Genomic DNA, 23,379 nt, shown 5'->3' on the forward strand with positions numbered 1-23,379 from the left:
GTGTTAACAAACCCAGGGACAAGGGAACAACAAGTGATCCAAATCGGTGGTGAGGAAGATGTGGGAGGCCTGATAGGGCATGATCAAAGGTAATGTAACCAAGAGGAATTGCTGAAACCCAGGTGGGGACTAAGCATGATGGTGGGGCAGGAGGAAAGTCAAAGGAAACAGAGGAAAGAACTGGGAGGCAGAGGGTATTTATAGAGGTCTAGATAAAGCCATGTACATATGCAAATATATTTATATATGAGGATGGGGAAATAGATCTAGATGCATATATTTATAGGTTTAGTATTAAGGTAGCAGATGGACGTTGGGTTTCCACTCAAGTACTCCTTCAATGTAAGAATATTTTCTTCTATTAAATTGGCATTCTATGATGCTCACCTTCCCGACACAATCGCTGAAGACAAGGTGGATTAAAATGTGGTGAAGAAAGCTGATGGTGCCCGGCTATCAAAAGATATAGCATCTGGAATCTTAAAGGCTTAAAGGTAAACAAGTGGCCATCTAACTCAGAAGCAACAAAGCCCACATGGCGGAAGCACACCAGCCTATGTGATCATGAAGCATCGAAGGGATCAGGTATAAGGTATCATCAGAACAAAAAATCTTATCATAGCAAATGATAGGGGGAGTGCAGAGTGGAAACCCAAGGCCCATTTGTAAGCTACTGGACATTCCCTTACAGAAGGGTATCGGGGAGGAGATGAGCCAGTCAGGGTGCAATGTAGCAACAATGAAAAATACAACTTTCCTCTAGTTCCTAAATGCTTCCCCTCACACTATCATGACCCAATTCTACCTTGCAAATCTGGCTAGACCAGAGGATGTACACTGGTACAGATAGGAACCGGAAACACGAAATCCCGAGCGAATGATCCCTTCAGGACTAGTGGTGTGAGTGTCGATACTGGGAGGGTAGAAGGAGGGTGGGTTGGAAAGGGGGAACCAATCACAAGGATCTACATGTGACCTCCTCCCTGGGGGGTGGACAACAGAAAAGTGGGTGAAGGGAGACATCAGACACTGTAAGGGCAAGATATGACAAAATAATAATTTATAAATTATCAAGGGTTCATGAGGGAAGTGGGAGAGGGGAGTGGGGGAAATGAGGAGCTGGTGCTAGGGACTTAAGTGGAGAGCAAATGTTTTGAGAATGATGAGGGCACTGAATGTACAAATGCGCTTTACACAATTGATGTATGTATGGATTGTGATAAGAGTTGTATGAACTCCTAATAAAATGATTTTTAAAAAAAAGTGATAAGCAAACCACCAACTGGAAAAATATCTTCAGAAACCACATATCCAGTAAGAATCTAATAACTATATGTAGACTTTGAAACCTTAAAAACAAAAGGACCCAATTAATAAATTGGTAAAGAAAGTGAATAGATATCTCACCAAAGAGGATATTCAAATGACCACCAAAGATGAAAAAATGCTCAACATCATGAGCCATCAGACAGTAGCAAATAAAAACCAGTTACTATAGCATCACACTCATACAAGGGTAGATAATATTTTTAAAGTACTGACAAATGTTGGCTAAAATTTCAGGACAATGAAATCTGATCTGCTGGTTGTGGAAAACAGTATGGTGGTTCCTCCAAAAAGCAATAAAAATAGAACGACTCTGACCCAGTAATTCCATGTCCAGGGATACACCTAAGGGCTTTGAAAGCAGTGACATGAACAGGCGTATGTACGCCAATAGTCATTGCAGCAGTATCCACAATAGACAAAAGGTGACAGCAGCATAAATGCCTATTAGTGCATGAATTGGTAAACAAAACATGGTGCATGCATACAGTGTAATTCTGCTGAGCCAGAAAGGGAAATGAAGTCTTGACAGGTGGTAACATAGATGGAACTTGATGACATTCACTGCCATCGTGTCAATTCTGACTCAGGGACCTGTTAGGGAAGGGTAGAACTGCCCGTGTTGGTTTCCGAGACTGTAACCCTTTAGGGGAGTAGAAAGCCCTCATTTCCCAGAGGAGTGCCTGGTAGTTTCCAACTACGAATCTTGCAGGTCACAGCCAAATGCATAACCACTACCACCAGGGCTCCTTGATGACACCAGGGCTTCTTGTCTTTTTATATAAATGAAGTTATATAGTATATATCCTTTTCTGATTGATTTGATAACTGATGACATTATGCTGAGTGAAGTAAATCAGTCACAAAAGGATCTATACTGTATAACTTCATTTATATAAAAAGACAAGAACAGGCAAACCTATAAAGACCAATAGATTTCTCGACTGCTGCTCCCAAGGGCATTGATTATTGACCCAAGTAAGGTGAAATCCTTGGCAACTGGGATCTTTCCTGTTTATCAGATATTGATCCAATTACGTTGAATTTTATTTTTTTTACATTGAGGTGTAATTCATACTGAAAGCTCTGGTCTTTGAGCTTCATCTGTTAGTACTGTATGTTAATGATTATTTAAATAATCTTCTAAAGAATTCTAATTCTGATCTTGAAGACTAAATTAAAGGGTGCTAACCTACCCCATTTCTGAGCATATGGCAGGGGAATGGGGGGATGGACAAAATATCAAAGCAAGCTACTAAAGCCACCAGAGATCTAATAAAGTAGTAAAATATTTTTGGCCCAAGATATTTTAAAAAGAAAAATCTCAGATGTGTAATATCAGCATTTTTGGCTACTGTTGCCTGAAGGCACTTCTAATTCCAAAAAAGCAGTGGGAAGTCTCAGGAACTGAGTAGAATTTATAATCAACACATGAAAATAAGAAATGGACATGTATAAAATCATAACATTTGAGGTTCATATCCCAAAAGACTACATATTAAGAGTAAAAGTGAGAGACTAGTGGGGGGAAATGGCAACTCGATAGGACTCACCCGTTGGGAGCTCCTGCTGCCAGACTAGAAAATTGGGAGGTAATGTGAAGGAAACAGGGAGATGGAGTCCTGAAATTAGAACTAGGGTACTAGGATCTCTCCTGAACCCCTTTTTAGTGTATGATTTCCACTTGCAAAGCAAACCGAGAACACTTTAAAGCGTTCTAGGGTTGGCAAACCTGCAGGCGCCAGCAGGAAAGCTCCTTGTGCCCGTGCCAGGAGCAGCGATTTCTCCAGGCTGACACCCTAAAGGGGAAAGAATCCCAGACACAAGGAGAGCCCCACGCCAGAGCTCTCCACGCTGTTGGCTTCCTTGAGCTCACAACCTGGGGAGTGGGGGTGGCGGGTAGCCATAATTTAGAGTAGAAGAAAAAGCAGGTTTTTACCTGAAGGAGATCATGGTGTGGGAGAAAATAGACGGATAGTAGGAGTCCAGGGGGTGAATTTAGCTCCAATTGGCCGAGAAGGAAACAATTCCCTGATAAGCTTAACATTAATCAGCATAAAAAGAAGCCTAGCTAAGGAATGCCAAAACTGGCCTACAGGGCCTGGTGGCTTTTTGCATAACAAAGACCTGCTGTAGCAAGTCTCAGCTTCAAACAGCACAGAGTTGCAGCCCAGAAAATGTGGGAGACAATTTAATTCGATTCTATTCTAGCTGGTCAGGGGATAAAAATAAAAAATAATAAAATCCTCTGATCTAGTAGGGCACCAGCAGTCTAGATAAGACAATAAGCCCAGCTTCCCTCTCAGTGATTCTACACATAGCTGGGAGGCCCTGCCTGTCCGGGGACCCTAGATGATGCTGTGGGAACACCCCATCCCCAGCCCCTGCTGCAGTGCTACATACAGCACAAGGCAGCTATACCAGTGAACTCCAGCGCTCAACTGATGCCTGGGCACGGGTGCGATCTTGCCTTTGAAAGTAATCCCATACAGCATCTGTGGAACCCTACATCAAACGGGTATACCACCTCACTGCCTTGAGGAAGAGTTGGAACTCCTCCAGCCTCAAGAACAGGTGATCAAGTCTCAGTTATCTCCTTACCTACTACTCTATTTCTTTTCTCTTTAATCACTATCCCTTCCATCTTTCCCACTGAAGTCAGTCTCAACAAGCTCAGGTTTGTGTTGGATTTTTTTTTCTCTCTTTCTTTTTTTCCCTTTTTCTCCTCTTAGCTTCCGATCTCTCCTATCATACACCACTACTGGATTCCAGGTCATTACTCTCCACTTAGGACAAATGAACCCAAAAAGCAGGGGGAACTCCAGCCTGCCCTTCGTGGGAGTGCTGTACACAACACAAGGCAGCTGAGACAACGATCTTCACCATGCTGTGCTGCTAAGGAAACCTCCATCAGACCTCGAAGGCGATCTTGTCAACTAGGGAAATTCATCCCAGTACCACTGGGTCCCTGCATTAAAAGGGCACACCAACCAGCCATTGTGGGGCAGGATCTACACCCCTCTGACAACACACTCAAGCAATCAGGGATCAGCTATCTATTCTTTATTTCCTCCTCTCTCTCTTCCCTTTTACCATCGCAGCCAATCTTAATGAACACAGTTGGGGTTTTTTTTCTCCTTTCTCTTTCTTCTATTTTATTCTTTCCTCTTTCTTTCTTTGCTCTCTTAGCTTCTCTCTCTGATTGTATAATTCTCTCTTCTCCCTCTCACTCCTTTCACATGCCACTGCTGGTTCCCAGACCCCTACCCTCTGCCTAAGGCAACTCTACCCACCCAGTGGGCAGCCTGACCCCTTAGACTGTGCTGCACACAGGACGAGTCAGTGCTACACACACCACAGCACGGTGTCAGCTATTTCTTTACCGTTTTTTTAAAATTCTCTCTCCTCTTTCAATTTTTCTTCTTTTTCTTTCTTTCTTTGTGTTCTTCTTTCACTTTTTATTCTTTTTTCCTATTCTCCTAGCTCTTCTCTCTTTAATACCACAGCTTCAGCAGATTCCGTTCTCCTTTTTGTTGTTTTCTTTTTAATTTTTTTACTGCTTTCACTTTTGTTTACTCTGTGCATTTTAGTTGTGTGTGTGTGTCTGTGTCTTCTTCTTTCTCTCTTTGTCCTCTCCTTTCACTCTCTTTCATGCCACAAGCCACTAGCAACCTCCAGGCTACCCTCTCTGCCTAGGAAACTCTGAAGGCCCAACTGGGGGAGCTCCCACCTGCATTTATTGGCTTGGTAAGCAGCTGGGGAATTCACGCTGGTCCACTTTCACATACCAAACATCAAGGTGTTTTTCCCTGCAAATAGTGGGGGCATCCCCAGCCTAAATCCCGAGGCCCTCCAAGTGACTGGAGGAAACAACTGACAACCACTGGTGGGGTTCCATTGCTATGGCAGGAACATCCACCCATCTTCAAGGCGATCTCTCTGTCTACGGTAATTCCCCTGCTATCTACAGAGCTCTACACCAATGAAGCTATACCCACATGCCCTCCTCAGCACTCCAGTTGCAGAAGAAAACACCACAGGCCAGCCGAGGTTCTCCAAGAGCTGTGAAGCCTACTTAGAGATTGACCCTGGAAGTGACGCCTTCGTGGGCCTACAACAACCCGACCATTGTCACATGAGAGGAATAGCCAACAGACATTCCAAATAATGGAATACTGGATGGCTAGGATAAGAGTGAAGCCACAGGAAGATATAGCGATATCCTGACCCCCCAGTACAGCTACCAACAGGCAGTTCATAGAAGTACTCATAAAAATCCCCCAAGAGAGAGTCCAGGGCTCTTCGGCTCAGGAAGATAGCTCCAGGCTCTTCTAAAACAACAGGTAAACAGCATCCAGTTCTAACAGCTTCAACGAAAAAGCAGGAGAAACAGAAGACAATGCCAGAAGAAGTCATGAACCTTACAATGGGCATAGAAGAAGCAGATATTGACCTGCCACAAAAAGATTTTTTCAAAATGCTGCTTGAAGTCATAAAGGATATGAGGGAAGCAATGCAGAAGAAAGATGAAATGATAGACAAGATCAAGGCAACGCACCAAAGGGAAATACAAGAGTTAAGGGATGAAATAACAAAATCCAGTGACAAATTGACAGACCTTGCCAATAGGTTTGAGGAGACAGATAATCGCACCAGTGACCTAGAGGATAACCAAGCAGACCTCAGCAAACAGGAAAAGCAGTCAAATAATACAATCAAAGACGCTGAAGAAAACTTGAGAGCCATGTCTGATGCTATGAAAAGAAACAATATTAGAATAATTGGACTATCAGAACAAGACACAACAAAGAAGTCAACAGAGAAAATATCAAAGGAATTCTTAGAGGAAAATTTCCCCAGCTTAATAAATGAAAAACAGGCAACCATTCAAGAGGCTGAAAGAACACCAGACTGAATCCCAAGAAAAAGTCACCAAGACACATAATTATCAAATTATCCAACTATGAAGAAAAGGAGATCATTAAATCAGCAAGGGAAAAGCAAACAGTCACGTACAAAGGTACCCCAATAAAAGCATGTTCAGACCTGTCAGCGGAAATGATGAAGAAGAGGAGGTAATGGAGTAACATATTCCAAAAATTGAAGGAAAACAAGAATATTTACCAAGCCAAATTATCTATTAAGATAGATGGAGAAGTAAGAGTCTTCCCAGACAAGGAAACCTCACAGAATACATAAAAAGAAACCCAGCCCTACAAAAGATCCTTGCCTCTCTGATATGGGCAGACCAACACTCACTGAGGGAAAATAAAAGACCATCACATAGAGCAACTCCACCCATAGGGCAACAAAGAGGAAACAGCCCCAGGATAGCATCAGCTCATTAGTGGAAAGAAGGCAAACATAAACCACACACACAAAACAAGCAGATAAGATAGGTATATAGGAAAATACCCAACACAAAATGTACAAGATGACATCACAGAGTCCACAGATGCATATAATAACACTGAATATTAATGGCTTGAACTCAGACATTAAAAGGCAGAGACCAACAGACTGGCTCAGGAAACATAGTCCATTAATCTGCTGCCTCCAGGAGACTCATCTCAAGCTCTCAGACAAAAACATGTTGATAATTTAATTCTGGAGAAAAGTATACGAAGCAAATGGTAATGCAAAAAAAGCAGGGGTAGCGATCTTAATATCTGACCAAATTGACCTCAAGATACAGGCCATAACATGAGACAAGGAGGGGCACTATATAATGCTCAAGGGAACAATAGACCAAGAACCAGTGAACATAATAAACATATATGCAAAAATAAAAAAATAAACATATATGCACCTAATAAGAGTTCTGCAAAATTTGTAACTCAAACACTCCAAAAGATGAAAAAAAGAGATCACAGGCTCAACAATTATAGTTGGTGGCTTTAATACACCACTCTCTGAAAAAGTCAGATCATTGGGAAAGAAACTCAACAAGGAGGCTACAGATCTAAATAGCACAATTGGACGACTTGACTTGATAGATATTTTCAGAGCTTTCCAGCCACATGCAAAAAACTCACATTCTTTCCAAGTCCACATGGCACATATTCGAAAATAGACCACATGCTTGGACACAAGTCGAACTTGAGTAAATTCAAGCACATATAGGTTATACAGACATCTCTCTCTGAACACTTCGCCACAAAACTGGAAATTAACAGAAGGACGGTGAAGAAACAAGGGCAAACAGTTGTAGGGTGAACAATGTCCTATTGCAAAAGGAGTGAGTATTGACCCAGGTCAGAGATGAAATCAGGAAGTTTCTAGAAACCAATGAGAATGAAAGTATGATGTACCAAAACCTGTGGGACACAGCAAAGGCATTTATCAGAGGAAGGCTGATAGAAATAAAAGAATACATTTAAAAAGAAGAGACACTCGTGGATGAGACACTGGCACAAAACTTACACCAATGAGAGCAGAGTCAACAGAAAAACCCTCCTAATAGCAAGAAGATAGATATAATGAAAATCAGAGACTAGATAGAGGAGAGGGAAAACAAGAAAACAATGGGAAAAATTAATGCCAATAAAAGTTGGTTCTTTGAAAGAATTAATAGAATTGATAGACTTCTGGCAAACCTAACCAAAAAAAGGGAGGGGGAAATGACATTTGAAAGGATGAGGGATGAAACAGGGGACATTACAATGGAACCTACTGAAATCAAAAGGATAATTACACAATATTATGAAAGTACATGCTCTAACGAATTCAACAATTTGGAAGACATACACAAATATTTGGCAACACAATCCTTCCTTAGACTATCCCAGATGGATGTCAAAAACCTCAACAGACCCATAGCAATGGAAGAAAAAGACAACAAAATCAAGGGATTACCAACAAAATCCTCTGGGCCAGATGGCTTCACAGAATTCTACCAAGCATTCAGGGAAGAACTCACACCAATCCTATACAAACTCTTCCAGAACATAGAAAAAGACGGAACACTCCCAAACTCTTTCTATGAAGCTAGTATAACTCTGATACCTAAAGCGGGCAAAGATGCCACAAGAATCAAGAACTACAGATCAATATCCCTAATGAAAATTGATGTAAAATTCCTTAACATAATACTGATCACTAGAACACAAAAACATATTTAAAAAGCAATTCACCGTGATCAAGTGGGATTCATACCAGGGATGCAGGGGTGGTTCAACATACTAAAGACCACCAACATTATTCACCACATTGGCAGGAAAAGTGATTAAAACCACATGATAAGATCAATAGATGCAAAAAGAAGCATTAGACAATATCCAACACGAATTCCCATTTAAGACACTCAAGAAGATAGGAATAGAAGGAAAATTCCTCAATATTATAAAAGTCATATATGAAAAACCAATAGCCAACGTGATAGTTAATGGAGAAAAGACGGAAACAATTCCACTGAAAAAGGGGACCAGAAAAGGATGACCTTTGTCCCCACTTCTATTTAATATTGTACTAGAGGTCCTAGCTAACAACATAAAACAAAGAAAAGATATTAAAAGTATTCATCTGGGGAAGGAAGAGGCGTAATTATCATTATTCACAGACGATATAACTCTATATATTACAGATCCCTTAAACTCCACAAGTGGAGTGTTGGAAGCAATAGAGGAATATGGTATAGTGGCAGGATACAAAATCAACAAACAGAAGTCTATTGGACTGCTCTACACATCAGAAAAGATCACAGAAGAGACGATTAAAAGGACCCAATGCCCATCTGTAGACAGCTGGACATCCCTTGCAGAGGGGTTGTGGGGAGGAGATGAGTCACGCAGGGTTCAGTGTAGCAACAATAAAACTCAAAACCTTCCTCTAGTTCTTGAACGCTTCCTCCCCACCAATTATCAAGATCCCAATTCTACCTTGCAGACCTGGTTAGACCAGAGGATGCACAGCAGTGCAGTAGGGATCTGGAAACACAGGGAATCTAGGACGGATGAACCCCTCAGGACCAGCGGTGAGAGTGGCAGGAGGGAATGGGGAACCAATCTTGGGGATCTACATGTAACTTCCTCTCCGGGGGATGGGCAACAGGAAAGTGAGTGAGGGGAGACGCCTGGCAGTGTAAGAGAGGACAGTGTAATAATTTATACGTTATTAAGGGTTCCTGAGGGAGAGGGGTTGGGGAGGGAGGGGGAAAGGGAAAAAAGGAAAATGAGCTGATTCCAGGAACTCAAGTGGAAGGAGAATTTTGAGAATGATGAGGGCAACGAATGTATAAGGGTGCTTTACTCAATTGATGTATGTATGGATTGTGATAAGAGTTGTATGAGCCACAATAAAATTATTTTTTTAAGGTAGTACCCTTTACAATAGCCAAGCACAAATTGAAATACCTAGGTATATACCTGACTAAAAAAAATGAAAGATTTTATGAAGAAAATTATAAAACACTACTACAAGAAATAAAGAGTGAGTGACCTCAACAAATGGAAGAATATCCCATGCTCGTGGATTGGCAGACTCATTATAGTAAAGATGTCAATTCTGCCCAAGGCACTATATAAGTTCAATGCTATCCCGATATGAATACCACCATACTTCTTCAAAGAACTGGAAAAAAGATTACCAACTTCATATGGAGTGGTGAAAAGTCCAGAATTAGCAGAGAACTTCTCAAAAAGAAGGACAAAGTGGGAGGGCTTTCTCTGACTTTAGCACACACTATACGGCCACAGTAGTCAAAACAGTGTGGTACTGGTATACTGACAGATATTCAGACCAATGGAAAAGAACTGAAGACCCAGAAATAAAAACATCAGCATACAGGCAACTGATCTTTGATAAGGGCCTGAAAAATATTAAATTGAAAGCAGATGCCATCTTTACTAGATGGTGCTGGAAAAAATGGATATCTACCTGCAGAAAAATGAAGCAAGATCCTTACCTCACTCCATGTGCAAGAATAAACTCAAGGTGATCACAGACCTTGAGATAAAACCCCAAACAATTAGGGCCATCAATGAGGGAATTAGGACAAACCTGAGAACCTTGGCACAGGGAATACATAGGCTACCAGAAATAGGGAAGGATACAAATACAGAAGAGTCACAAATAGGCAAGTGGGACATACTGAAGAGAAGACACCTGTGTACATCGAAAGAATTCACCAAGAGAGTAATAAGAGAGTCCACCGACTGGGAAAACATCTTTAGCAATGACAAAACAGACAAAGGCCTTATTGCTAAAATCTACTATACTTTGCAACCTTACAATAAGAGAAAAACTAATTGCCAACTGAGGAGGTGGGCAAAGGACCTGAACAGAAGTTTCGCAGAGTCTGAAATCCTAATAGTCAATAAACATATGAGAAAATGTTCCTGATCATTAGCCATAAGAGAAATGCAAATCAAAACAACTGTGAGATATCACCTAACACCCACAAAGATAGCCCAATTCAAAAAAATCAGAAAGCAACAAGTGTTGGAGGGGCTGTGGTGAGATAGGAACTCTTATCCACTGCTGGTGGACTTGTAGGTATGTACCGCCACTATGGAAATCGATTTGGCGATATCTAAAACAGATGGAAATTGAGCTACCATTCGACCCAGCAATGCCCCTACTGGGCATATACCCAGAAGAGGCCAGAAACAAACCACACCAGACATCTGTGCTCCAATGTTCATTGCGGCACAGTTCACAATCACAAGGAGTTGCAAACAACCCAAATTTCCATCAACAGACGAGTGGATTAAAATGCGGTTGTACATACATACAATGGAGTACTATGCATAGCTAAAAAGCAGTGATGAGCACATGAAGCATATCGCTGCATGGGAAGAACTGGAGGAAATTATGCTAAGTGAAGTAAACCAAGCACAAAGGGACAAGTATAACATGAGTCCACTGAGGTAAGTTATATATATGCAGGGAAAAAGCTACTGTACTCAAACACTCCAGGGGTGAGGTCCAGGTAATATGACAGGGGCCAGACCAAACCCAGGGGTAAATATGGTAGCCAACTAAAAAGGGGGCGGGGAGGGAGGAAAAGGGAAAGAAAAAAAAAAAAGGATGTGTGGTGGGGGAATAGGGCACTGACCCACCCCAGGGGAGGTTATTGTTTGTATCTCCACAGGGAAAGAGGGACCAGACTTAAAGCCAGTGCCAGACTAAGGCAGCGTGCCGGCAAGGAGTGGGGAGCCAGTGGAGGGGCCTGAGGGCTCGGCCCCCATACCAGCTACGTGGACAACTGCCCCTCCCCCCAGAAGAATTTACTTGAGAGGACGGCACTGAAGCTGCAGCTAGGGGAGAAGGGCATGTCTGATCAGAGCAAATGGGAATAAATGAAGGGGGAGGAAGAGACAGTGGAGCACATCCTGGCCCACCAGCCCTGGAGGATGATATCCCTGCTCTGAACAGCCAGTGCACAGAGTGGAAAATATGGCTGATCCCACTATGAGACACGCCATCCTTTGCTGGCCCAGGGCTCTAAGGGGGACAACACTGGAGACTCAGTGTAGGGATTGGCCCAGACTGACCCCGTGACACCGAGACAAACCACTAAAGGCGCGTGAGGCAGAGCAACTGTGGGAGCAGAGCAGGGAGTCCCTGAAGAAGTACAAAGGACAGACTCTGGGGCCAGAGCGTGGCACCCATCGGACCTGAGTGAAGAACACACCTAAAGATCAAATATCAGACCTTGATCTATTTACAGGTTTTTCTTTCTTTTTAAAAATTTTTTCTTTTAGGACCTGATGCAAAGGGCTTAAGTGGAGAGCAAATGCTTTGAAAATGATTAGGGCAAAGAATGTACGGATGTGCTTTATACAAGTGATGTATGTATATGTATGGATTGTGATAAGAGTTGTATGAGCCCCTAATAAAATGTTTAAATTTTTTTCTTTTAATTAATTTATTCTTCTATGGGTAATTGGTTTTCTTTTTTGTTGTCATCTCTGTGTTCTCATTCATTGCCTATTTTTCTATGCCTTGATTTTTGGTGCACATTATTATCTCTACACATCTATCTAGATAAGATAAACTGGATGAGTAATCTGGAGGAGAAAACAATGGGACCAATGGTTCTGGGGGACATGGGAGAAGGGAGCGTGGGGGTAATGAGGTGGTGCTGACCAACCCAGGGACAGGGGAGCAACAAGTGATCCAAAATCAGTGGCAAGGAGAGTGTGAAAGGCTGGTAGGATTCAGCAAGGGCAATGTAACTGAGAGAAATTACTGAAACTCAAATGAAGGCTGAGCATGATAACGGGACAAGAGTAAAGTGAAAGGAAAGAAAGGAAAGAATTAGGTGACAAAGAGTATCTATAGAGGTCTAAAGACTTGAATGTACATATGTAAACATATTTATATAAGAATGTGGGGAAATCAATCTATGTGCATATATTTATAGGTTTAGTATTAAGGCAGCAGATGGACATTGGGCCTCCACTCAAGTACTTACTCAATGCAAGAACACATTGTTCTATTAAATTGGCATTCCAGGATGCACACCTTCCCGACAAGGTTGTTGAAGAAAAATGTGTGCATAAGCAAATGTGGGGAAGAAAGCTGATGATGCCCAGCTATCAAAATATATAGTGTCTGGAATCTTAAAAGCTTAAAGATAAACAAGTGACCATCTAGCTGAGAAGCATCAAAGCCCACGTGGAAGAAGCACAGTAGCCCGTCTGACCACGAGGTGTAGACGGGACCAATTATCAGACATCAAAGAACTAAAATTCATGTCAGTGGGTGCTCACCTTCCTGATACGATCACTGAAGACAAACGTGTGCTTAAGCAAATGTGGTGAAGAAAGCTGATGGTGCCCAGCTCTCAAAAGATATAGCGTCTGGGGTCTTAAAGGCTTGAAGATAAACAAGCGGCCATCTAACTCAGAAGCAACAAAGCACACATGGAAGAAGCACACTAGCCTGTGTGACCATGAGCTGTTGAAGGGACCTGTTATCAAGCATCAAAGAACAAAAATATCATATCATTGTAAATGTGGGTGAATGCAGAGTGGAGACTCAAAGTCCATTGGTAGGCAACTGGACACCCCCTTACTGAAGGGTTAGAGGGAGGAGATAAGCCAGTCAGAATGCAGGGTAGCATCGAAGAAACATATAACTTTCCTCTAGTTATTAAATGCTACCCCCCTCCCACTATCATGATCGCAATTCTAACTTACAAATCTGGCTAGACCAGAGGATGTACATTGGTACAGATAGCAACTGGAAACACAGGGAATCCAGGACAGATGACTTCTGCAGGACCAGTGGTGAGAGTGGCAATGCCTGGAGGGTGGAGGGAATGTGGGGTACAAAGGGGGAACCGATTACAAGAATCTACATATAGCCTCCTCCCTGGGGGATGAAAGGCAGAGAAGAGTGTGGGGGAGACGTCGGACAGTGTAACATATGACAAAATAATAATAATAGTTTATGAATTATGAAGGATTCATGAGGGAGAGGGGAGTAGAGAGGGAGGGGGAGGAAATGAGCAGCCGATATTAAGGGCTCAAGTAGAAGGCAAATGTTTTGGGAATGATGATTGCAGCAAATGTACATATGTGATTAACACAATGAATGGATCTATGGATTGTGATAAGACTTGTACAACCCCTAATAAAATGATTTTTTTTAAGAATAAAGGTGGTTGAGAAATAGACCAGCCCTAATAGGAACTAGAGCCCATTTTTAAAAATCATCTTGAGCCTAGACTAGAATAAAGGAATCTAGGATCTCTAGTAAGGGGTCCAGTTTACCCAGTGTGTTAAGCATTGGACTATTAATTTTAGGTTAGCAGTTTAAGCCCAGGAGCTGCTCTGCACTAGAAAGATGAAGCTGTCTGCTCCCATAAATATTTATAGCCTCAGAAATCCTAAAAAGTAATTCTATTCTGTCCTATTGTAAGAATATATTTGATGGCCATGAATGAGGGAATATCTAGTATTTCTACCTTAAAGACTACCACAGGCAAATATAAATTATCTCTAGCAGAAAATAACATCAAGCAAACCATTAAATTCTTTCTAATTTTTTTCATATACAATGTCCAAAATGCAATAAAGAATGAACAGGTATAAAAGGAGGAACTATGTCCAAACATGATTTTGTTTAAGCATATCCATAGAGCATCATTCAAAGTCACAGAATTTAAAATAGTTTTAATTATTTTAAATAATTTTGTTTCATAGTTCAAGAAAATAACATGTAAGTTTGAGAATTTCGGCAGAGAATTAATGTGGCAGAAGGTAAATATTGCCATCTCCCTTGCAAGGTGACCTTGTAGAATCTCACATTATCAAGAGGTAGGATCAACTTCTCCAGTCTTATCATTGAGCTAACCTTCTGACTCCCTTTGGCAATAGAATGCAACACAAATGAAGTGCCAGTTCTAATATAAAACTGAAGAGACATTGCACACTTAGAACTTTGTCCAGGTGCCATGTGAACAAGCTCAGGGAAGCCTGATGACAGATGCGAGATCACATGGAATAAAGATGAATCAATACAGCTGAGGCCATCCTTGATCAGTCACCCCAACCAACCTGACAGCTGACCATCGAGCATGAGTAATGCAAACTGAAACTAGATGAACATGCCAGTGTAACTCAACCCAAATCATCAATTAGCACAATTGGCTAAAGAGGTAGTTGTCTTTTTAGTTGTTGTTTAAAAGTGATTCGTTAAACAGTAAAACCTGTGTATGGCAGAAACCTGTCAGAGAAGAAATATGCAAATCTTTCCTATTAAAATGAGCAAAGAAAAGTGGTAAGATTATACCCTAACAAAGACAGAAAGCTTTCAAGGTCCAGAAAAACAATGTAGTTTTTCACAATCTTTTGACAGTTCCAGTTCTCCAGAGATTCCACTGTACAACAAAAAACTAACTGCTAAACTGAATTTTTTAATTGGCTAAAAATTCTAGAAGTAAAATAAAAAATCGTCAGGCAACGAACTCAATTGAGGGCTTTCCAAGTCATTAAGACACTACAGAAAGACAACCAGAAGTCAAAATAAAATAAACAAATTGAAATGCAGAAAAACAAAAGGATGCAAGCATACAAGCAAGATGGAAAAAGATAACTGTGATATCGTGACAAAATCTACCATAAGTGCAATGCAATTTGGTTTTCACTGATCTGCTAAATAGCAGAATAACAACCAGAAAATTCACAGATGTTTGAAACATATGCAAAATATTTCTAAACAACCCATTGTCAGGGTCAGCTAGCAACTTCCATTCCACCCAAGGCCTGGATGACTCATCCAAAACTGCCTCACATGATAATGAGAAATGCCAAGCATGGATTGCAAAACCAATCCTCGCACTGGAATAAGGACCAATCAGGCAACTGCATTTAGGACCAATCAGGGAGCAAGAATAAGGGCCAATGGGAAAGCAGAACAAGGACTGAGGCAAGTTGATAGGGCCTCCTACTCAACCCTATAAAATCTGACGTAATACTCCTAGATTGGGGTCTTCCTCAAATAGGACCCATGTCATGATCGAAGCATGCTTTGTTTATTAAATCTTTGCTCCACTTAGTGTCCTATCATACTATCATGTCTTGCTGTCTTATGTGGGTAGCTTCCTCTCTTGTGGTGTCAAACTGCTCAGGAGATACTTGCCAACCTTTCTCTGAGGAAGGGAAGCTCAGCAATATTGGCTGTCAGTGCATTACATCCATGAGCCAAAGAATAAATTAAAATAGAATCTGGAAAATACTTTAAATGACAATAAATACCAAACATAGAATATAGCTAGAGCATGACTTAGAGGGAAAGTATAGCTGTGAATTCAAATATTAGAGACAGAGGTCTTAAAATTACTACTATAAATTTTAATCTCAAGAAACTAAAACATTAAATAAATAAAAATTTATTAAATAAATACAAATAATAGTCCCACAAAAAAGTTGAAAGGAGGAAAATAATAAAGTCAAAAGTAGGCAACTATGAAATAGAAACTAAACACCAAAAGAGAAAATTTGCCAAACTAAAAGTTAGTTCTTCAGATAAGAAATTGTTGCAAGGAGGTCTCTAACAGGAGCCAAAGGCAGATTAAAAAACAAAGATCCAGTAATGGATTAGGGACTAGCATTAAATCCTAGCTTCGATTTAAGAACAATTAGTTCTTACATCATGACCCTGTCAATACTCACCCTCAAGAAGAGAACGTAGAAGATATGGGTGCTACAGCAAATTGTGGTAAAGAAATTAGATGGTTCCCAACTATCAGATAAAATAGCATCTGGGGTCTTAAGTGTTTGGTTCCAAACAAGCAGACATCTAAATAAGATATCAACTAAGTCTACATGGAAGAACCACACCACCATCAGTGGCTCAAAGATTGTAAATCATATACTTCAAAGCTGAAGAGGGAATAGTATCAGAGTCTAAACTATGAGATTCTGGTTTGCAGAAGGCTGTGGATGACAGTGGAAGCCCAAGATATATTTGTGAGACCTACATAGGAAATAAGCCTCTGGTGATTTTCCTCTATCCACAATGGGGGGTTAGGAATAAACTGGTTATTAAACAGAGTGTATTAGAGCAAAATTATAAACTTGACTTGAATGGTGTGGCCATTACATAATCTCCTCTCAACTTGTGAAGGGGTGAAGTCTAGCCTGTCCATCAGGTCATAGCCAATGAGGTCTCTGTGTGGTCATGGCCTCCTGAGGATTCTTGGAATTCCTATCTTCCTCCCTGGAGGTGGGAGACACTCCCTCCCTGCTGCACATTCCCATTGACAGGTCACATTGAGCTGTGCGGATGGCAGCTAGAGCCCTGGAGCTGGCAGAGCCACATGCAGACCCACACCAGTGCTGAGATGATTCCACCACCACTGGACCATAAGACTTTCTACCCATTGGCCTGTGATCTTCCTGCATTTGGCATCATTTCATGTGTTGCATGAATCTGAGAGGATTTATAGATTGGTATCAGACATATGGACAAATATTGGTTTATGGACTTGATCTGGACTGGGATGTTTTCTTAATATACAATTACTCTTTGATATAAAGTTCTCTGTTACACATATATGAGTGTCTCTGGATTTGTTTCACTAGTCAACCCGGACTAAAACAAACAGTTAAGACTTTGTCACTTGATCCTCAGACACACTGTGGGCCTGATCTGGTTTTCAACATTTTCTGTGGGTTTACTTTTTTCATATTGGTGTTTATCTCGCATGTATTTTATCATTGGGAGTAGCTCCTTGAATTTTTGTTATATGTATTTCTGCTTCTTGGTATATGAAACCCAGGATTGATGAACCTATAGAGACAATGAGTAGAATATGGATACCTGGGGGGTATAGTGAGGAAGAGGAGTTGATATCAAGGAGTTCAAGAAGGATGACTGGATTGTGGCAGCTATTGTATACTATTTGATGTGATTGAACTATGGAATGCTATGCTATCTGTATTGGCTCCCAATAAAATGGTTTCAAGAAAGAAAAATGTAAGAGCTCAAGGCATTGATTAAATGAATTAACAGCTTAAAATGAAAAGAAAAATGTTAAATAATATCAGATAATATCAGAAATGAAAACTGGAGGATGGTGTTCATCTAGGGACATGCATCTTCAGTTCCCTGTGAGTAGTCGTCATATTTGTGGGTGAGGGGGTCCAATTTGGGGGATTCTAACCTAGTGTTGGTTTCACAGCACCCTGGGGGTCTTATAGTTTCCACATGGTTTGCAAAGCTGTGCTCACCATGACACATGTCCCCCTGTGATTCTCCTGCACCAGAGACCCATGCACCACATCCCCTGTTGTTTCCTCTTGCATGACACAAGCCAGCACTTCCTGGTTAATCCCAGGCCAGAGACCCCTTCCCACCCTGTTCCCCTGAGAGCCCCCTCCCCAGTCCCCACACATGTTGTGATCCCAGCACGTTCACGACCAGCCTGGGGCTACTGTGCATGACCAGTGCCTGCGGCCAGATCCTGCATCTGACCTGCACATAGGTCCACTGAGTGGCTCCCATTTCCATTGTGGACCCTGAACTCGGTCCACCTGTGTGTGGTCGCCCTGAATGACACTTGAGACTGACCTGTGCACAGGTCCTTGGGTGGCTCCTGACCCCACTGGGAACCCTGAACTTTAGTCCACCTGAGTGTGATCAGTCTGACAAGCACCTGCAACTGGCCTGTGCACAACACCCTTGAGTAGTTTCTTCCCTACCTGGCCTGAGAATGTTGGTCTCCTTGCAGGCGATCATCCTGCCTGATACCCACTACTCATGACCAGCCTGGCTCTGCTGCTCTTGATCAGCACGTGTGACTGGCCTGTACACAGGTCTCCTGAGTTGCCTGCACTTCATGCACTTGGCCTGCTCAGTGCTTCCCTTGCTACTTGCAACTGGCCTGGCTCTGAGGCTCCTAACCAACACCAGTGACTGGCCTGCACACTAAGAGCAACGCCCAAGGCTTCTTTGAGCCTTGGCAAGAAAAAAAGGCAAGAATGAATCTCCCATTCATGCACAGCATATAACTAAGGAAGGAGATAGGAAAATATCTAACACAAAAGGTACAAAATGAAAGCAAAAGATCCACACATGGATGTAATTACTCTGAACATCAATGAACATAAATGGTCTGAACTCACCTATCAAAAGGCAAAGACTAGCAGACTGGATGAGGAATCAAAACCCATCATTCTTCTACCTGCAAGAGTCACATCTCAATGTCACAGACAAAAAGAGGTTGAGGATCAAAAGATGGCAAAAAATATATATCAAGTGAATGGCAATCTAAAAAAAATGGGGGTTGCAATTCTAATCTCTGACAATCAATTTCAAGGTGCAGACATAAGAAGAGATAAGTATGGGAACTATATAATGCTTAAGGTATCCGTAGACCAAGAGCCAGTGAGCAAAACAAATAGGTATGCACCCAATGAGAAACACACAAAATTTGTCAAACAAATCCTTCAAAAGAAGAAAAAATAAATTACAGGATCGACAATTATAGTAGGAGGCTTTAATACCCCGTTCCAAGAAAGATCGATCAATGGTAAATAAGCTCAACAAAGAGGCTACAGAACTAAACACTACAATCAAACCACTCACCCTGATAGATATATTCAGACTTTCCAAACACACACACACACATTTTCTTTCTTCGAGTGCATGTGGCACATATTCTAAAATAGACCATATGCTGGGACACAGGTCAAACTTGTGTAAATTCATATAGATGTCACAAAGACTTCCTCTCTGACCGACCACCACATCATAAAGCTGGAAATCAACAAAAGAAAGAACAGGAAAACAAGGACAAATACATGGAGGCTAAATAACTTCTTCTTAGAAAGGAATGGATTAGAGACGAAATTAAGAAGTTCCTAGAAACAAATGGCAATTAGAATACAACATATCAAAACGTATGGGATACAGAAAGGCAGTTATCAGAAGATGCTTGGTAGCAATAAGCACACACATATGAAGAAGGAAGAGACTTATAGTTGACACCTATTTATAAAACCTTCGGCAGCTGGAACAGAGTCAGCAGAATAAGTCTTCTACTAGCAAGAGGAAAGAAATTATTAAAATAAGGACAGAGATAAGTAGGTTGGAAAACAAACAAACAAACAAAGCCATGGAAACAAATAACTATAAAATCTGGTTCTTCTAAAGAATCAACAAACTACCAGCAAACCTAACAAAAGATAGGAAGGAGCAGACATCAATATCCAGGATAAGGGATGAAATGGGAAATTACAATGGACCCCAATGAAATTTAAAAACGAATTACACAGTACTAGGAGAACTTACTCCAATGAATTCAACACCTGGAAGAAATGGACAACACCTCGGAAAACAGTCCTTCCCCAGTACCATGCTGTTTTGACAACTATGACTAAAGTCAGGTAATGCAAACCCACCCACTTTATTCTTCTTCTTGAGGACTCTTATCTCACATGGTCATCAAGAATTTGAATAGACCCATATCAAAAGAAGAAATAGATAAGGTTATCAAGGGAAAACCAAGTTAAAAGAAGCCTTGGCCCAGAGAGCTTCACAGGAGAATTCTACCAAGCATTCAGGATGGAAGAGCTGACACCAACTCTACACAAGGGCTTCTAGAACAGAAAAGGACATTAAACTACCAAACACATTCTATGAAGCTAGTATAGCACTGATACCAAAGCTAGGCAAAGATCCCACAAGAATAGAGGACTACAGGCCGACATCTCAAATGATTTCTATCAAAATCTTGGCCAATAGAATACAAAAAATTAATCCATCATGACTAAATGGGATTCATAACAGGGATGCAGGGATGGTTCAACATCCAAAAATGCATCAACATTATCCATCATATTGACAAAAAAGGGACAAGAGCCATGTGATAACTAGACACAGAAAAAGAAAAGACAATTGACAGCATTCAATGCCCACTCCTAATAAAGACATTCAAGAAGATAGGATTAGAGGGAAATGATCTCAAGATACTAAAATGTATATGAAAAACCAACAGCCAGCATTATAATCAATGGAGAATAAAAGAAAACATTCCCACTGAAAAAGAGGGCCCAATAAGGATTCCCCTTGTCCCTACTTCTATACAACATTATCCTGGTGGTCCTAGCTAATAATTTAAGTCAATGGAAAGATACACTGGTATACGTTTGAAATGATTGTTATTTGCAGATGACATGGTTTTACATATGGGTGTGTGTGTGTTTATACAAGACAAGCAGCATATGCAATCCTATGGACAGTGACAGGAACAATGGTTCCTGGGGTCATGGGAGGGGAGGGGTAGAGGAGAGCCAATAATGATGAGTACAGGGGAATAGTAAGGGTTCTAAAATTGATTGTGAGGAAGGTGTAGTTTTTCTGGCCGTGTTTGATCAACCTAAGGTGCTTGTAGCCAACAATCAGGCTGGAAAATGTACATGACTAATAAGGTCCATGTCACTCTTGCTGGGATGAGACCGTGCAACTAAGATATATAGAACCCTACCATGGGTATTGGTCAATTTTGTCATCCCACTAGACTTAAAATGAGTCATCCCAGAGGCAAAAAAGGATACCTCCCCACCATTGAGAGAGTAGGGCCAGTAGTAGAGAAAGTCCTGTGGATTTGGTATCCTTGTACTGAGATCTTCCTCAATCCAGAAGTTGGAAAGCTATGACACTGGAGATGGCAAGAAGCAGCAGCAGGGAAATGTTGGCAGTGCAAGTGGAAGAACCAGGGAATTGAAACAGATAGAGTGATGGGCTTTGATGACCACAGAGTAAGAAAGCTGAGTACTTTCAGGCAGGAGGCTTGCTGATGAAGTGGGATGCCTCTGGGCATTTTTCAGTGGTGCTAATGGAGTGAGAAATATGAGTTTCTTAATGTAGAAGGCTTGCTGGCAGCATGGGGTGGCTCTAAGCACTTGATAGAACTAGGTTTATTGATTCACAGTGCTGGAGCTGAGTGCCTTTGGGCACAGGCTTCACGAGGGATAGGGTGCCTGGGGGCATTTATCGGCAGAGCTAAAAGAGCTTTGTAACTCTACCCCACACAGGACAGAGGCCAGGCTGACGGCCTAAGAGCCACAGCGAGTACTGCCTACAACACAGCTGGGGAAGGCTGCCCTTATCAAAGAATTCTATCCTGAATCTTTCAGATCCTGACTTCTAACCTGTTGCTTCCCTAAGAAATTTCACAATCACTGAGTATTGTCTGTGAGTTCTGTGTGGCCAATGCAACTAATTATAGAACACAGCAAAAAAGGACAGAGTGTTATGGAAGAAATGATTGGTGTCACAATAGGTTTAAAAAAATTGAAAAGGCTGGCGATAGGTATTTCTGACATCCGATCTCATAGGAATAAGCTTTGAGTGATGCTCATGATGAATCTCTTCCCCTTCCCTCAACCTTGTGAAGTTAGAGGAAATGGCCCCACCTCATACATAGTGTTAGAGTGAAGAGGATCCTTGGTGATGCACTGATTAAGCATTTGATTACTAACCTAAAGATCAGCAGTTCGAACCCACCAGCATCTCTGTGGGATACAAGACTTGGTGGTCAATTCCGATGGGGATCACAGCATGAGAAACCTGTGGGAAAGCTCTACTCTGTTATATAGGGTTGCTATAAGTTAGCATCAACCTGACAACACACAGGAACAAGAGCAACAACAGGTGAAGAGATGGGACACCCCAAACTAGTTCATTGTGAAGGGTCAAGAGTGAGGCCTGATAGAGAGGAGGCCACACAGATGAATACAGATGTCATTAGCCAGGCCCTGGCCTAACTAACAGATATTCAACTATCCACTCTGCCTGATGCACTGATGGACTGAGATGGGCACTGAGTATTTCACAGGAAATACTAAGAGCATCAAGGCAAGTTGCACCAAAACAGGAGCCAGAATAATTAGTCTTAAAATCAAAGTACACAGGGAAAAAGCAAGATTTTAATAAGAAATTGAAGCCAAATCATAGCAAGAGAACAAGATCTAAACAGGGCTGGAAGGGGTTAGGAGCAGACATGGGACAAGAGGTGGGTACACTAGAAAGGCAAGTGATTAGGAATTGCATGGAAATGTTGTGTTACAAAAAGAACTTAGGCCTTATCCCAACATGGTGTACACACCAAATGGATAGACAAAAGAATGGTAGTATGAAAAGTTATCTCCAACACAAGTCCTCAAAAGCTCAGGGAGAGATGGAAGAGAGCCTGGCAATGAGAACCAAGAAGTTCAGAAGAGAGGATCTATCGTAGCCTCTAGTGGTCAGGGATGTGACCTGGGGTCACTGCCACTGTTAAGCAGCTTCTGGTCCTCCTACAGTGGTTAAGAGAATGTGGTAAGATGCAGCAACTCTGGTAAAAGACCAGAAGAGGACACTAGCTTCTCAGAAAGACGTGATAATCAGCTTGGCCATTTAACCCATCCATACATCCAGTCCCTCCCTGGACCCTGATGCAGGAACTGCAGGCTCCAAAGCTGGGTAGCCTCCTTGGAACTGGGACCTGATGAGCCTGAGGCAAAAGGCCTGAGAGCCTGGAGACAGGACAGGGGACATGCTTAGAGGAAGTATACTTGCCACCAACACACAGAAAGGATGTTGAGGTTTTCTCAGTTC

The 23,379-nt window shown here is 41.6% G+C and overlaps 1 protein-coding gene across 1 annotated transcript in view; it reads right to left on the minus strand.

The window, feature by feature from the left end:
- The window catches only part of CD244 (CD244 molecule), a 47,144-nt gene extending 28,628 nt beyond the window's left edge, over window positions 1-18,516 (minus strand). The window contains exon 1 of the mRNA XM_075540797.1: window positions 18,480-18,516. Within this exon, the coding sequence (XP_075396912.1) occupies window positions 18,480-18,516 (37 nt within the window). The remainder of the gene's footprint in view (window positions 1-18,479) is intronic.
- Window positions 18,517-23,379: the final 4,863 nt, after the last annotated feature.

This window comes from Tenrec ecaudatus, chromosome 1 (assembly GCF_050624435.1).
Source record: "Tenrec ecaudatus isolate mTenEca1 chromosome 1, mTenEca1.hap1, whole genome shotgun sequence".
Classification (NCBI taxonomy): domain Eukaryota; kingdom Metazoa; phylum Chordata; class Mammalia; order Afrosoricida; family Tenrecidae; genus Tenrec; species Tenrec ecaudatus.